The following is a 14,911-nucleotide window of genomic DNA, read 5'->3' as shown; positions in this document are numbered from 1 at the left end:
GCCAGAGGCAGGATGGGGCAATGGAGCTATCTTGCATCAGCACCCAAATGCTGGAGAAAGGTGGGATTTTTCACCCTCCAGTTAGCATCCTGGCTGTTTTGAATCATAATTCTCCCTGGAAGATGAAATGTAAGGAACTGAGACACTTAATTTGGGAGGAACCTGGAAGTGCATGTCAGGATTCCGGAGCCGAAGTAACCTTGCAGAATAGAGTCTTAGGCATTTCATGAAATATTTAGACCTTTCACTATTCACAAGGGTGAAGTATTGCAAATCACACCTACTTCTAGTGAGTGGGAATAGTATGATATACTGTGTAGCTAATTGTTATCAGGATATTATTTTTCCTGATATATCATGATTGCAAACATTCCACTCTAATAGTGAAACTTTTGCAGCTAACCTACAGCCACATGCATATATATATATATATGTAGCACCTTCTTCAGAAACAGTTGTGTAATTGCTTTTGAGATTAACCAGCATGCTGTGCATCCAAGGAGAATTGGTCCCTGAAAGCCAATTCCTATCCCCAGCCACGTAACTGGCTACACGATAGGTGGACTACCAGCATGCTACTGTTTCTAATTTGAGAGGAAAGTTTTGACTGTGGATGCATAATCTGCTGTGGAATTTGAAAGAAATGCTTTGAAACAATGAAGATGATTTCTTGACATGATACAATCCACCCTTGCAATTTATTTTTTTTTGGCTTGTAGTATGCAGTGTAAACTGTTAAAAGTCAAATAGGCTGTGACACAAAATAGAGCTGCAGCATACAGTGAAAAGTTCAGTGAGCACTAGTCATCATCCTGCCTGCCTTTTCTGGAGGTAAGGACAAGTCTGCAGAGTATCAGAATGGTAAGAAAAGTCATTTGACACTTTTTGCACATAATTCAGGGCACAAGCAGCTCAGTGCCTTTGCCTGACTCTTCCCAGGCAGCACGTAAGCACACGCAGCAGCTCCAGGCTGGGGAGCATACAGCCTGTGTGGGTAGTTCTAAAGTTGTGTTATGGTCTTCATCTCTTCCCGAGACATTGGTGCACTAGGAGACTTTCTTGCATTACATCTCACTTCTGCCATGGTTGATCAACGTCAGCCAGGGATTGGGATCTCCGGTCACAGTTGCTTCCCAAACATCAGTGGGCTGCTCCGGCAGCAGGGTGGGATGATACTTAAGGCACTATTAACAAGAGGTTATCTTCCAAGTAGCAATTCTGTGAAAGATTGATAAAAACAACGGTACTGGGAATGTCTGAATCCTCTTATTATCATAATGATGGTTGTAGTAAAAAAAATCCCCAAGCAGCACTGTGCAGGGAAAAAGCAAAGTCCTGATGTCTTTCTCCACTCCTTCCTCAAACCTGCAGCTGAGTCAAAGGCCTACGGTAGAAGAGCTACGTGAGAGGAAGATCCTCATCCGCTTCAGTGACTATGTAGAAGTGGCAGACGCGCAGGACTACGACAGGAGGGCGGACAAACCCTGGACACGACTCACAGCTGCTGACAAAGTAAGTGGAACAACTTTGGGAGAGCAGTGATCTGAAAAGCTAGAGCATGTCACAGCAAACAGCATCCCTCAGGTCCCACAGGTCCCATGACCATCATGGAATAAACCTCCACCTGACATCCCTTCCCAACACACCTGTGGCTTCTTCCCATTGACAAGGTTTGTTATTTTGAGTCATAAATCTTTGGCAAGAAGGCTCCTATAGGTGTGAAATGCAGGAGCAAGCCTAGCAGCATTTATACCACTTAAACAGAGCGGAGAAAATGTCAAGCCCTTTGAGGAAAGGTCTCGATGGCAGCCACCTTGTTTGTTGGTTGGTTGGTTTTGGTCTTGACACATAATGCTGCCAGCTGAGAATTCCTGCAAGATGTAGCAGAGCAGTGGGACAGCAAAAATTGCTGTGCCAGAACTGAGCAGGCCTGGGTGCAAAAATGGCAGCAGGTCACATAACTGGCAAAGGCACCTCCGTCCCACTGAAGCCAGGTAACTTCTCACTAGTGTGTTACAACAGGGGCCTTTACTCCATTCCTCAGAGTATTTTAAGCACTAAACTGAAATCGCATGAGCCCTGCAGATAGAGGAAAGCTGCACGTTTGGTATTGAGGGCACTGATGGACCTTCACCAAGTGGTGTCTGTGGTGTCGGCACTGGTGGCAGAGGGGTTAAAGTGCTGGAAAATTACATCAGTCACATCCTAAGGGTCTTAATGGTGCCTCAGGAGGAAGACTTAAACATTTTATGGCAGCTGAAAACAAAGAGGACTATGGGGCTGATCAGTGACTGCCATGCTTTAGTTGCTCTGTGATGCCCATGTGATTTTAAAGACTTTGTGGTACCTGACTTTCTTTGCTGTGGGAGTCAAACAGTGATGGAGCCCATGATGTCCAGTGTTTAGAGACAGGAGCAGGATTCTTGACTTGCCACTCATTTATGGTGCTCTTGAGTTTATTCACAGAGGAAGGGGCAGCCCATGCTACTTTATAATTTAACCAGAGGACTTGTATAGTTTTCTGACCACTGGTTTTCTCCTTGACAGAGGGCTTTTCCAGTTTAGCTTTGCATAAATTATTGTAGCATAAACTGATCGAATAAAAAAGAAAAACTTCCTCTGGACTGTCCACAGACCATAATATACTGGGTTAAATCAGCTTTTCCCATTTTACCTCACCACGTTGGACAAGATCTTATTCAGCTGGCTTAGTTATATTCTCCCAATTGGTAGATGAGGGAGAGAATAAATCTCCAACTGGTTTCCACAGCCTTTGAGAGATCCCTGTATGAGATTAAAGGCATGGAGAGACTTCATCTGGAAAGGGGAAGATTTGGTGTGCAGAGAGGTCCTTTCTCATCCTGTGAAAAGAAAAAGTATTAAATACCACTATTAAACATAGCCTAGTAAAGAATTCAGTACTAAGGCAAAGTACTTTGAGGCCACGTTTTCTTTCTTATACTGCATTTGCAAAGTCAGTACACTGAGCAAAGGGCTTATGTTCTCCAAATGAGCCTTTTCTAAGCAAAGCAGGAGAAGAACAAATTGTCATTCTAATGTTAATGCCCCTTATGGCATAAGGAAGCACATATATTTTTGGGGGAGTTGGGTCATATGGGTGGTATTCTGATTTCAGATGATCTGCTTTCCCCCCCCACTCTGTCCACTGTTTTTGTAACAAATAACCAGACAAACTGGAAGCAACTCTGAAATGCCTGACAAAACTGCAACATCCTGTAAAAGATTACTTTCTTCCAGAGTTTTGATTCAATAACTCTCTTCGTCGGTCAGCACAGGATAGATTTATTGCAGAAAACAGATTTTAGTAACAGACTTCTCTGTCAGTAAATCTTGCTCTGTGTGCTGGATGTAGGGAACTGCCTTCAGCCTGACTTTGTCTTTACCAAGTCTGACTGTTACAGGAATAAAAAGGACACTTCTAAATCTCTCCAACAGCTGAAAGATGCAGGCGGGAATAGATTTCAGACCTTGCGAGAGTCAGCAGCCCATGTGGCCTCCTTCACAGTCACTTAAGCAGCAAATTGGTCTGCTGAAGGTAGGCCCTTCAGTTGCTGCATAGCTACTGCTCTGTCCTGATAGATGGAGGCAGAGCCTGACAGATATTTCTAGGGTAAATAAAAAAGCAAAGCTCTGCAGAAAGGGCACAAGGAGCCTTTTCTATAGATCACACTCACAAAATCTATTGCTTAGGGCTTGTCAAGGCAAAGGTGACTGTATCAGTGGCTGTTGCAAAAGCCCTGTTTCAGGCTTGCACTAGATTTCCTTCATGAAGAAAAATTCCTGACAGACATGAGGACCACTGACTGGAGCCATTTGCAGCCACTGATGCCAATTTCAGCATCATGCAGAAAGGCTGCAGCCACACACCTTGGACCCATGGGAGCATTTGGCCCCAGCAGCCACCTTGTACGTCCTCTCCAAATGCTCATGGCAAGGCCCACCTGTGAGCTGCAGTTGTCACAGGGCTGTCAGAATTCATGACTTTGGGTGTGGGACTTAAGCCAGTTCTGCTGAGCCCCCACTCCACCACAAAGCTGAGTCCCTCCTAGTCACTCCTTCTTTTTTTAACTCTTACATATTTCTCTTCTTGCCAGTCACCCCTTATTCTCCCTCCTGGACAAACTGCAGCAGCTGTAGGTATCTGGGTCTCCTGGTGCTGAATACAACCACCTGGGGCTAGTTTTCTGCTGGATTAGTACACTGAATCGGTTCAGCAAATGCCACAGCCAGGTCAGAAGGGAGGAGGAGGGAGAGGGGCACAGCCCGAGGTGGAGAGGAGGGTAGGCAGCCAGGCATCCCTCTTTTCCTCCAAGTAAGCTCAGCCCCTTTAGGCAACTTCACACAAGGAAATTCAGGACTGCATAAAGGCAGGAGACATCTCACGTGAGTCTGTCAGGATCCAGGTGGAGTTTTCTCACAGCCCAGCTCTGAAACCAATCGCAGTGTTTGAGAAACTGTGGTGCACGTTTTTTTTCTCATGCTTACCTAATTTGGATTTTGTACATGAAAGTGTTTACATAATAAGCCAGAACTGGTTCTGTATCTGCATTGTCTATGATGCATTTTCAAATCGAGCCATTCCACCAAAGGATTTATCTTTTCCCTTTATGTAATTTAGAACATGTTTATCTCTGTTCCTTTTCACATTTTAAAGTCTTTTTTATGTTTTTCTTTCTCTCTCTGATAATGTTAGCTATCTGCTTCACTTTTAATACACTGTTTTGAGAACAAAGTGAACTTATTTTGATCTCTCTTTTTTATACATTTATGAGTTTATTTGTCCTTTACAGGCAGCCATTCGGAAAGAGCTTAATGAATTTAAAAGCACTGAAATGGAAGTCCATGAATTAAGTAGGCATCTAACAAGGTAAGCTGAGATTAATTTTTTAATACTATCAGTGAATACTGTTGTTTTCAAAAAAAAAAACCAACCAACCGAGCAGCTGTTTCTCCATCATCCACTGAACACACCATGAGGTCTAGACAACATTTAGAATTACAGGCTGTAAAAGGAATTCGCACATATGAACTCGTGCTGCCCCGTCATGTGGTGGTGTGCAGGCACGTGCCGTCTGTTTAATAAAGTGTAACCTCCTTTAATTTTATTTTTCAAATCATCGTGCTTTGGCTGTATGTCTGTTCTTCTGATAGCAAAAGTTAATAGTGTTGTTGTCTGAAGAAGGACAGGAAACTCTCGTAGAGCCAGCACATAGCAAGGGACAAACGCATGTACACTAAAACCCCACGGAGCCTTACAGCTGTTCCACACTATGCACGTCCCACACACAGATCTCTCAGTCCTGTCCTCTGTGTCCTGCCATAGGCGGTGCAGTGGGGAAATAGCAAGTTTGGCATTATAAGAGAACCACTATTTTTTTACATGCCTAGGCTTTTTTTAGTTAAAAAGGTAGAGATCAAATGACTTATCCATGACCCCAAACTAACAGCCCTCCTTTCTGACAGGCTCGGGCAAGGCATGCTGGGAGGTCAGGGCACGTCCCCTCACACAGCCTGTGCTGAGTCTGCTCTGGCTTTGATGCTGAGATGAGCTGAACTCCTGGCATTTCAGCTGAAGTCAGGCCTTTACAAATTCAACGTTAACACCCCACTCATTGTTAAACATTAAAGACAAGCGCTAGGTATTGAAGACAAGTGACAGTGAGATCTGGTGCAAAACTGGCACTGCCCTCATATTAATACGTTCATCAGCCAGGTGCTCATAAAAAATGCAGTTCACACTTTTAAGAAAAATACAGAAAAGCTTAAGGCAAAATAAATTTTGCATTAGGGCATTTTTATGTGTATAAATTAATAATTATATTAAAATTCACCGTATGTATTATGCATATATTCCCTTGCAGCAACAGTCTCCCTTCTACTTCTTAGCACGTGCTAGGATGGTTGCACTGGGGTTTGCAATAACGGAGTGCTGCTAGAGACAAGCCAGCTGCTTTCGAGCCACAAGATCTGAAAGAAGCTTTAGGGGGTGCAGTTGGCCTAGATCTGTTGACCCCAGTGACTGAGCCTTTGAGGGACATTTGGCTCACTACTCCAGGAGAGCAATGACAAATTTAGAAAGGATAAGGCTGTTTTAAAGGGGGTGTTGCTACACGGAGTTGAGCTCCACAGAACTCCATTGATTTCCATGAGGTCTTTAGCATCCCACACAGAGACTGGCTTAGTTTTCTGGCAGTCTCTTGAGTTGCTTGGCTTTCGCAGGTTTCTGGGCAGTATTTTGCTTCTCTTCCAATGTTGGGGTAAGCAGTGACCCTATGAGGTGACTCAGTTTTAATTTGAAAGCCACTGAGTAGCTTTGACTCACTGAGTGTGAGCCAGGCATACTCAGAGGTAGAGGTAATATAATAGAAATTGGAGTAAGAGTCTGTCTGAAGTTCAGCAGGACTTACTGGTTAGACAAGTGGCTTCAGGATGTATGCACTTGAAGGAGGCACACTTAGACAAAATAGAGTAATTCCCTTAAACAAACTTAGATAAATCACCATTATAAAATCATTAGCAAGGTAATGAGCTATTCATGTCATTAAGCAGAGGCATGAGCTGAGCAAAGAATGTGTGGTGCTTTACTAGTGGGACACATTAATTAATTCATGATAGAGTGAAAAATCAAAGCTTAATAAAAAATATATTTGCAGAGCTGACAAACCCAGGCCTTCTGACACAGGGTGTACTTGCAGGAAGGGTGGCCATTTAAGCTCTACTTGTCTCTTTAGCTTCTGACATTAAGAAATAATTATGCTTGAATTGTAAGTAAATCTTTCTGGTTGTCAGGTTTGTCTAAATCAGACAATTTTTGTGGAATCAAGCATGATGTGGTCTGAAAGAGGACTAGCTAATAACTCACTCAGGGATCGGATAGGATGGACCCAAAGCCTGTTAGTGTCTTTGGTGTATTTTGATGCAAGCTGCTTATGCCTATGAACTGCAAGTCTGTTGAGGATCAGAGAAGTGTGAATGTCTGTTCTGGGTCCACAGTGCCAGCGCTGCAGGAATCAAGCTGCCTAGTTGTAGCAATTAGTTCTCCATTTTTTTATGTATAATACGCATGTGATTCTCTTACTATTTTTTTTTCCCTTGGCTTTTAGGTTTCACAGACCGTAGCAGTTCAATTCTACCTGACTACTATGCCATCTTCAAAACATAACTAAAAGGAACCATAAGTGCTGGTATTATTCACTTCTCTGTTACGTACAATGTAAATCTTCTGAACTGCCTTTTTAAAAAAAAAAAATAGTAGAAAAATAAATATAAAAAACCCAGGAGAATTGTATTTACATGTGATGGGTACTGCAGCATCATCAGACCTGCTGGTTCAAGTTTCAATAACAGAAAATACCCCTGGTGGGAATCATGCCAAGACTTGGCATCTATGTATAAGACTTTCCCGGCATGTGGATTTGCCATACATGTTCAAGCCCAGCTGGCGGTGCATCCATTTCGTCTTCAGGCACCCCTCATCCTGACAAGCCTCTGTCATCAAGTCTAGAGAGCCCTGAGATGGTGTTCAAGGAGTCACTGGCCTGCGTGAAGTCTCCAAAAGATGAGCACCTACAGCACTAAAGCACTTATACCAAACACTCCTTTCAGGCTGCAAGCACCTTATGAGGATTGTGAAGGAGCAAAACAGGCCAGCCCATCTGTGAATATCATCTGACTAGAAAAGCATTTCTTTCCCTGGAAAAGTTTATGGCCAGTCAATAGGCACTGTTCAGCTCCCAACCAGAAAATGGCATCACCTGTAAAGAACAGGACTCCCTAGCGAAGGCTGGTTCCATTCTAGCAACTATTTTTCATCTCTTTCAGGTATAATTTTCTAAACACCATTGTGAACCCATCAGCAGTAAGCGATAAGAATGTTAAGGACAAGCAAGCAAACCCCATCTCTTCATGGTCACTGCATGGCATTCGCTCAGCTTGTAGTTTTTTACACCCAAGCCTCATGACTGTATGAGAGCCAGCGCATGCCTGGCAGCAAGAAAGGCTGGGATTCCCACCAGCTCTGCAGAGGGACACACAACAGGAGGAACTGGGCTCTGATGAGGGATGTCTATCCTCTCTTATATCATGTGTTTCAAGAACTGATCCTAAACTCACACTGAGAAAAGTGTGACAGGTTGTGTTACCTGACCTAACAAAAGGAGCCTGATGCATTGGTATGGATGGTGGGACTCATCACTGGTACCCACAGCTGAGGTATAAGGACAGCAATTCAGAGGTGTTATGTTTTGGTTTTAATTTCTTTTTAGTATAGTGGTTTTACACACAAACTGACCAAGTAGAGCTCAGAGAGCTGGTCACTCTGGGCTTGGTTTACCTGCCAATTTAAGCGTGTGCTTAACACTGCGTAAGCATGCAAACAGCCTCACTGCATTCAAGAACATGTCTGACAGGCTTAACCGAAGCTGAACACATTTAAGTGCTTTTCTGAACTAAGGCCAGCACCTTCTAAAATAAAGTCCTTGACTCCAGCAAGTTGAGGCAAACATTGTCTTGGATTCCTTTCCAGTTCTAGCAAGAAACTATTATGCCATGTTTTGGACCATTGGCCCAAAGCACTGTAGCAAAATTGTCAGGAGTTCTAGATTATTACTTCAGGACCTTTTTTTCTTCCATAAGAGCTATTTTGCTTTGACAGGTTGAACAGAGAGGCCAAAGTTTTTTTACTACAGTATTGTTATTTCTATTATTTTTTCCTTTCTCACAGTCTTCCATGTAGCTATCCATTCTTCTGTGCTCCCTCTCTACCTCCCCTGATGCCATGCTAATGTTGCCCTTCACTGATTTTGGGCTGAGAAGTCTCTTGCACCCAAGCATTTAATGGCCAAGGCTGCATAGTGCCAACACTCCTGCCTCTTCTCAGGCCTCCATCTCATTCCTTTGGTCGCAGGAGTAAAGCAAAAGGACCTGCACATAGCCCATGGAGTTGCTCTAGCATTCAGCCTGCCCAAGTGACACTGGCAGTGAGGCTGACTCACTCCATTTATGCTTAGTGGTGGTGCTTAATACCTCACAGATTTGCTCTCTGTCAGAGACAAGCAAACGTTTTCATTCTCATGTGTGGCTGTCCTTGCAATGCTGTGGATTATTAGCTATTAACTAAGAATAGGATGGAAGATGCTACAAATGAAAGCAAAAACCAGCTGGTTTCTGGTGCCTCATTTTTGCGGTATTCCAGGCTGGGTGATGATTTCTGAAGAAACACACCCAGTGACCCCTGTATCACCAGCCTGCAGTCACTTTAGATACAAGTTCAGCAGTAGTGAAAGCCTTTAATGTGCAATGTTATCCGCTCAGTGCAGCAAAGACAGAGAGCACTTATCTACTAGCCAGGAATCCACTGCTTTGGGGTTATTTTCATGAAAACCTGGGGTTCATGTTTTTAAATTCATTCACATACACATACACATGTAACAAGACTGCATCACAGCTTTAAAAAGGGAAAACAAAACGCTGTGCTTTTTTTGACTGCACATACACAGTACTAGGAAAATGCCCTGCAACATAGCTGTTTTGAAGAGCAGCAAGCCCTCATGTTCCCAGTATGGATCCCATACCTGCCCTGCCATTGTTAGCTTAGAGGTTCACCATGAGAGTAGGCCATTTAAGGAGCAGCAGTAACCATCACAGAACTCAGCAGGCTGGTGGGAGGAAAAGGTGAGATTTTTTTTTTTTCATTTTATGATTAAAATGAAGAGGAAGGAGGTGAAAGTAGCAACTGCTACCATGAGTCTGTTTTCAGTGCTAGTCCCAGGGCAATGGGCAGCCTGTGGGCAGTGTCACTCTGGGTACTGCCACTGTCCCTCGTGGGCAGGGACCCCAGTGACAGCCAGGCCTGCCAGGCTGGTAGCCTAAATAAACCCTTGGGCACTGGTTGAGGCACGTAACAGCAGAGTCCTGGCTGACGACCGCGGACATTCCCCAGCACCTGCCTTCACCTGGCTGGGCCCAAGGCTGTCTGTGCAGCAAGTTGTCACGCTCAGCCTGCCTCAGGATTCATGCGGTCACCAGGGCAGCTCCATGCAGCAATGCTTCTTCCTTTTTTTTCTTTTTTCTTTCTTTTTCTTTTTTTTTTTTTTTTTACTAATTATGTTAACTCCTGGCTGAGCAGTCACCAGGACACAGTGGAAGAACTGCCATATTTCTCCCAAACTGCTGGTAGAGCTTATTACTGAAAAGGGGAGAGAAAGAAGCCATATAAAGTGTTTGGCACTGCAGGAAGCATCGTAGAACTGGCATTTCATCTGGTTTTCGCTTCAGTGAGTCTGGGTACTTTGCAAAGTTACCCTTTGGCAAGGCATTATTCAACAACCTTTCAGTGCCTGAATGCTGCAGTACATCCTCGGTTTGCACACCCACCACTGGCATCCAAGGGAAATTGAAAGTGAACTGGGGAACAGCTAGTCCTTTTTTTTTTTTTTTTTAATATCTGTTTTCTTGAGCACTTGTTTTCTCATCTGTGAAAGCCATCTCTGTCACAGCAAAGGAGTTGCTGTTGCAAGGGGGAATCAAAAACCAAACAGTCATGATTTCCCCCCCCCCTTCAACCTGGATTATGCATAGGACAAAGATGATGGCATTTCCTGCTAAGACTCCTTTAACATCGTAGTTCACACCAGTCATCTTCATTCATATTAGGAGGAGATTTAATAGTAGTAACAAAGAAATTACATAAAGTTTACAGAATGGGAAAATCAATGCAGAACAAAAATGGCTATTCCCATCATCCATCTCCAGGGCTGGTAATGGAGAGAACATTCTACAGTCAAAGAACAACATTTTGGTTATAATCTACTGAATCCCAATGGGTTATTCATACTTAAAATGTGAAAGTACTACGACATCTGTTCTACAGCCTATGGAAAGCTGAAGTGGAAACCAGGGTGGGGAGCTGAGGAGGCAGCAGGGATTGGAAAAGCAATTCTAAAATGTCTAGACAAAAGTTTTAATTGTTCAGAAAAAAGCGACAGTGAGGAAGCACAATGGTGGCATTGCCCTCCCATCTACACCTTAGCCAGCAGCAGGCTGCAGGGACCTGGTGATGTATTTATGACTAACAGGGAAGGTCAGCGTTGTGGCCTTTCCCCACCATACACCCTGCTGGATAGGTACTTGCAAGCTGAAGTTCAGGTTGCAGGTTTGCTGGGACAGGGCTCAGGCCAGCTTTTGTGTTTAGACAATTCCTAGTGTGCACTCCAGACATTATCAGAAGAGCAGGAAGGGGGGTAAAGAATATAATAGACTTCTAACTAGTTTATGTTAACTGACACAACTTAGCCCATTACACAAATATATTTCAGCATAATACTTACATGTAACCACAGCACTTTGTCATCACTGCAGCTAGTTACCAAACTCACCCTTCATTATTTCTACAGTGCTGTCTGTACAGTGGAAACTCGGTAAACCAACAGAGGGGGAGCACTTCTAACAAGCTAGTGAAAGCCTGCATTCATAAAAATAGATGGGTGAGATGGAAACCCATAGTTGTACGTGAATGGGGGCTCCCTAACGTGCCTGCAAATAAAATCACTTCATATAAATAGCCATGAGAGATGACTAGGCTAATAAAAATATCAGGAAAGAAAAACGGGGACAAATTATTTTGCCCAGGTGTTCAGTCTGCTTGAGCTTGGAACAACTTCTATAAACAAAGAGGAGGTAACGGGCACATTACCTGCATTCCCATGTGTCCCAGTTACTCCTGCACCAGTTGCATTTTCCAGTTGATATCCAAGTGTATGTATATAGTTTGTCTTTGTATAGGAGTGAGTGTGGTGGCTGTCAATCATATGTGCTCTTCCAGTATTGTAATTTAACAGATTATGGCTGTATGAAAATGATGTAAATAACTAGAAAAAAAAAATTAAACTGGATCTCTATGTCCTAGTTTTTGTACATACTGAAACTGCATGATATTTAAATTATTGTTTGTCTCTGATGTATGCAGTTTCTTAAAAAAATTAATTCAAAAAAAAAAAAAGCATTCGTGTGCCCGTGTATTTTATCATCCTCTGTCCCACTGACTGATAGGGTAACAAATGGCTGCAGTCAGGGCTGCAGGCCCTCCTGCTGCCAGCCGGGCTCAGCAGGGCAGGCGGGCAGCTGCGGTGACGCAGCGAGTGCCTGCGGTGTGCCCACACCTCAGCCGGGAGCAAGGCAGAGGCGCTGCACTTACCAGAGCAGGTAGATGGGACGTTGTGTCAGCTGAGCCACTCCTGCCATCTCTGTGAGCTGGTTCAGCAAAGGTTTGCAAAGGAAGGTGACTGGTACCTCCGCTGCTGAAGTTGTGCCCAACACCAGGCTAGTAAAGAACAAACCCAACAGTCTGCACTACACACACGTGCACCCCCCCATCCACCAACACAACCAAACCCCACCTCTCACCACGTTTTTGGTACAGAGTACGCTCTGTCAAGTGCCTACTGCCAGGGTTAGTGTGCGGCATTTGCCAATTCTGCTCTCCCTTCCCCCTTGACAAGTCTTTGTCCAATAGCCAACACCCTGTAGTTAGAGAAAACACCACTGAGTAGTACCAGCAGGTGCTATTGCTGTTCAGCAGAGCAGCCATACCTCCACATCCAGCTACTTCCCTATCACCTTGTCATCTCCCCCCCCAACTCCCCACCTCCTGGCCTTTTCTTTTCCCTGAGTAGCTTCAGCAGTTGCACAGCATTTCAGGTTGTGACAAGCTGCAGCTTCCGTGTAAGGAAAAGGGGAGGAAAAAAAACCCTTCTTCAGAAGAATAAGTATGTACCTTCAAACAGTCTCACTAGCCTTCTGCAGAAAGTACAGAAGGTAACAGCTGTGCTTAGGCTGTTTTAGTTTTCATAATTAATTGTGCAAAAATTCTGACCTGAAAGAAACACTGGCACCCAGCACCCTCACTGTAACTGTCAGGTGGGAGCAGCTCCCATCCCCTGATGCACACAGACGCTTCCATTTACACAGAAATGAAAGGTCTATACACTTTGACCAAATTCTGCTCATTTCCATTGCTGATACAGAGACACAACATGATCAAAACTGGTACCTGGCTTTTTTGTTTGTTTCCATTTGGGTAGGTTTTCACTGACCTCCTTACAATCCCTCGTTTGTATATATTTCCATTCTGACAGCCAACAAGCTTGTAGCTATATAGTGAGGTTTCGATAAATAAATGAAACCTCCCTAGGTTTTGGCTAAAGATCTCCTTCCCCCACAACTACCTATGACTTCTATAGCAGCATTGTATAGTGTTCTGGTTACGTCTGGTAATTTCTGTGCTTTAAGAAGAAACCTGTTGGTGAAGATACATTGTACAGGGAATATGAGCACACAGCCCAATGTCTTCCACTGAGACCTCTGCACAGGGGCTGTGTTTTTATGCTTTAACAGCAGCATTTCATAAAACTGGTCTAAGAGACGTGTGTCTTCAGTGAAGTCCGTGTAATTACTAGTCATCAAATTGCAAGCTAATGCCATCCTTAGGCAGGAAACGGAGGAGGGCTGAAAAATTCAATTCTCCATTAAACAGTCAGCCCCCCATGAGCAGCTCAGCAATACTGTTTGTGCTACCTTGTCGAGATGCTCCAAACCACCTCAGAAAAACAGGAGTCAGCCCACAGGAAGAGCCAGCAGGCAGGTGCACCCTGCAGTCACTCTCTTGTAACGTTCCCTGTTAACGGGACAGAAGATACAACAAACTATATTTTAACATCTATTAGATGATTAAGGTTTACACACACTAATACATTAACCCTGAGAGGCAGAAGACAGACAAAGCTGTTTAGCAACTGGTTTAGAATGTAAAACGCTAGATCCATATGCACATCCACATGCACCCAAACGCTGATCTTCAGTCCAAAATAAAGGCACCTAATTCGGGGGCGGGGGGAAGGGGGAAAAGAGAAAAATGCTGCTCTCATTGAGCAAATCCCATAATGGCACTGGAAGCCCCATGGCTGTCAGACAGGAGCCCAGCAGAGCCCAGCTGAGCAGTGTGCACGCATGCACACACACACACACACCCCCCCCAACGCACGTGCACAAACACACTGCTGCTTGGCAGCGCCTGGCCAAGAGCTCAGTGCCCTCAGTGCAGGCACGGCATAAGATTGCTTTGACATCACCTTCCTCTCCCCCCATTTCCCCCCTCAGATCAAGTTTCCCAGGCAACCAAGTCTGAAAACAACAGTGTGGCCATGCACTACTTTTCTTGCCTGGAGCTTCCATCACATTTGGACATCAGCTGGAAAAAAACTGGTACATGCAACATGGGACAGCACACACATGTGGCACTGCTTAAAACTCTCTGAAGAGAAAGTACTACTGCTTGAGGGGAGAGCAGACCAAATTAAGCTTATTTTTCTTGTTTGCAAAGCCCGGGAAGACATTTGACAGGGGGGAGCTTGAAGGGGGAGGTTTCACTCTCCAAAGTGAATGCTTCAGTGTTGTTTCTATTATCTCCAGGGAAAAAAGGAAGAAAAAAAACACAACTGAAAAACCATTCTTAGCACCTAGTTCTGTATAAACAAGCATGCAGCAAGTAGTTACATGCTCAGCCAGTCAAGGAGAAATAAAGACAAAACAACTCGTTTTCAAGCTTCTCGTGAAAAATGACCATCAAATGACTTGTTACCACAGTCCTGAATGACACAGAGGTAACAAAACAAATATCAAAGGGAAGGCCTTCCCCACATTACTTAGCCCGGGTGTTCAGTAGGAGGCTCAACCATGTGCAACTTCAGAACCACCTCTGTAAGGAACTAGTAGGAACGGTAGATAAATGACCAAACTTGGACTGCCCACTGAAATTGCCCGTCTGGACACTACAACTATTGCAGTCTTAGTTGAAGAGGTCAAAGAGCAACTGTTAGCCACATATGCCAAACTC

General features: G+C 44.1%; 1 protein-coding gene across 1 annotated transcript in view; it reads left to right on the top strand.

Annotated features, from left to right (window-relative positions):
* PHACTR1 (phosphatase and actin regulator 1) overlaps positions 1-9,660 on the top strand; it is a 77,262-nt gene extending 67,602 nt beyond the window's left edge. Inside the window, exons 9-11 of the mRNA XM_026841836.1 lie at positions 1,372-1,512; positions 4,812-4,888; positions 7,125-9,660. Of these exons, the coding sequence (XP_026697637.1) occupies positions 1,372-1,512; positions 4,812-4,888; positions 7,125-7,140 (234 nt within the window). The 3' untranslated portion in view covers positions 7,141-9,660. The remainder of the gene's footprint in view (positions 1-1,371; positions 1,513-4,811; positions 4,889-7,124) is intronic.
* Positions 9,661-14,911: the final 5,251 nt, after the last annotated feature.

Source organism: Athene cunicularia (assembly GCF_003259725.1).
Source record: "Athene cunicularia isolate RWA chromosome 2 unlocalized genomic scaffold, athCun1 chr2_part1, whole genome shotgun sequence".
Lineage (NCBI taxonomy): Eukaryota > Metazoa > Chordata > Aves > Strigiformes > Strigidae > Athene > Athene cunicularia.
The sequence above is the reverse complement of the archived record's forward strand: the minus strand, read 5'-3'. Positions and strand labels throughout refer to the sequence as shown.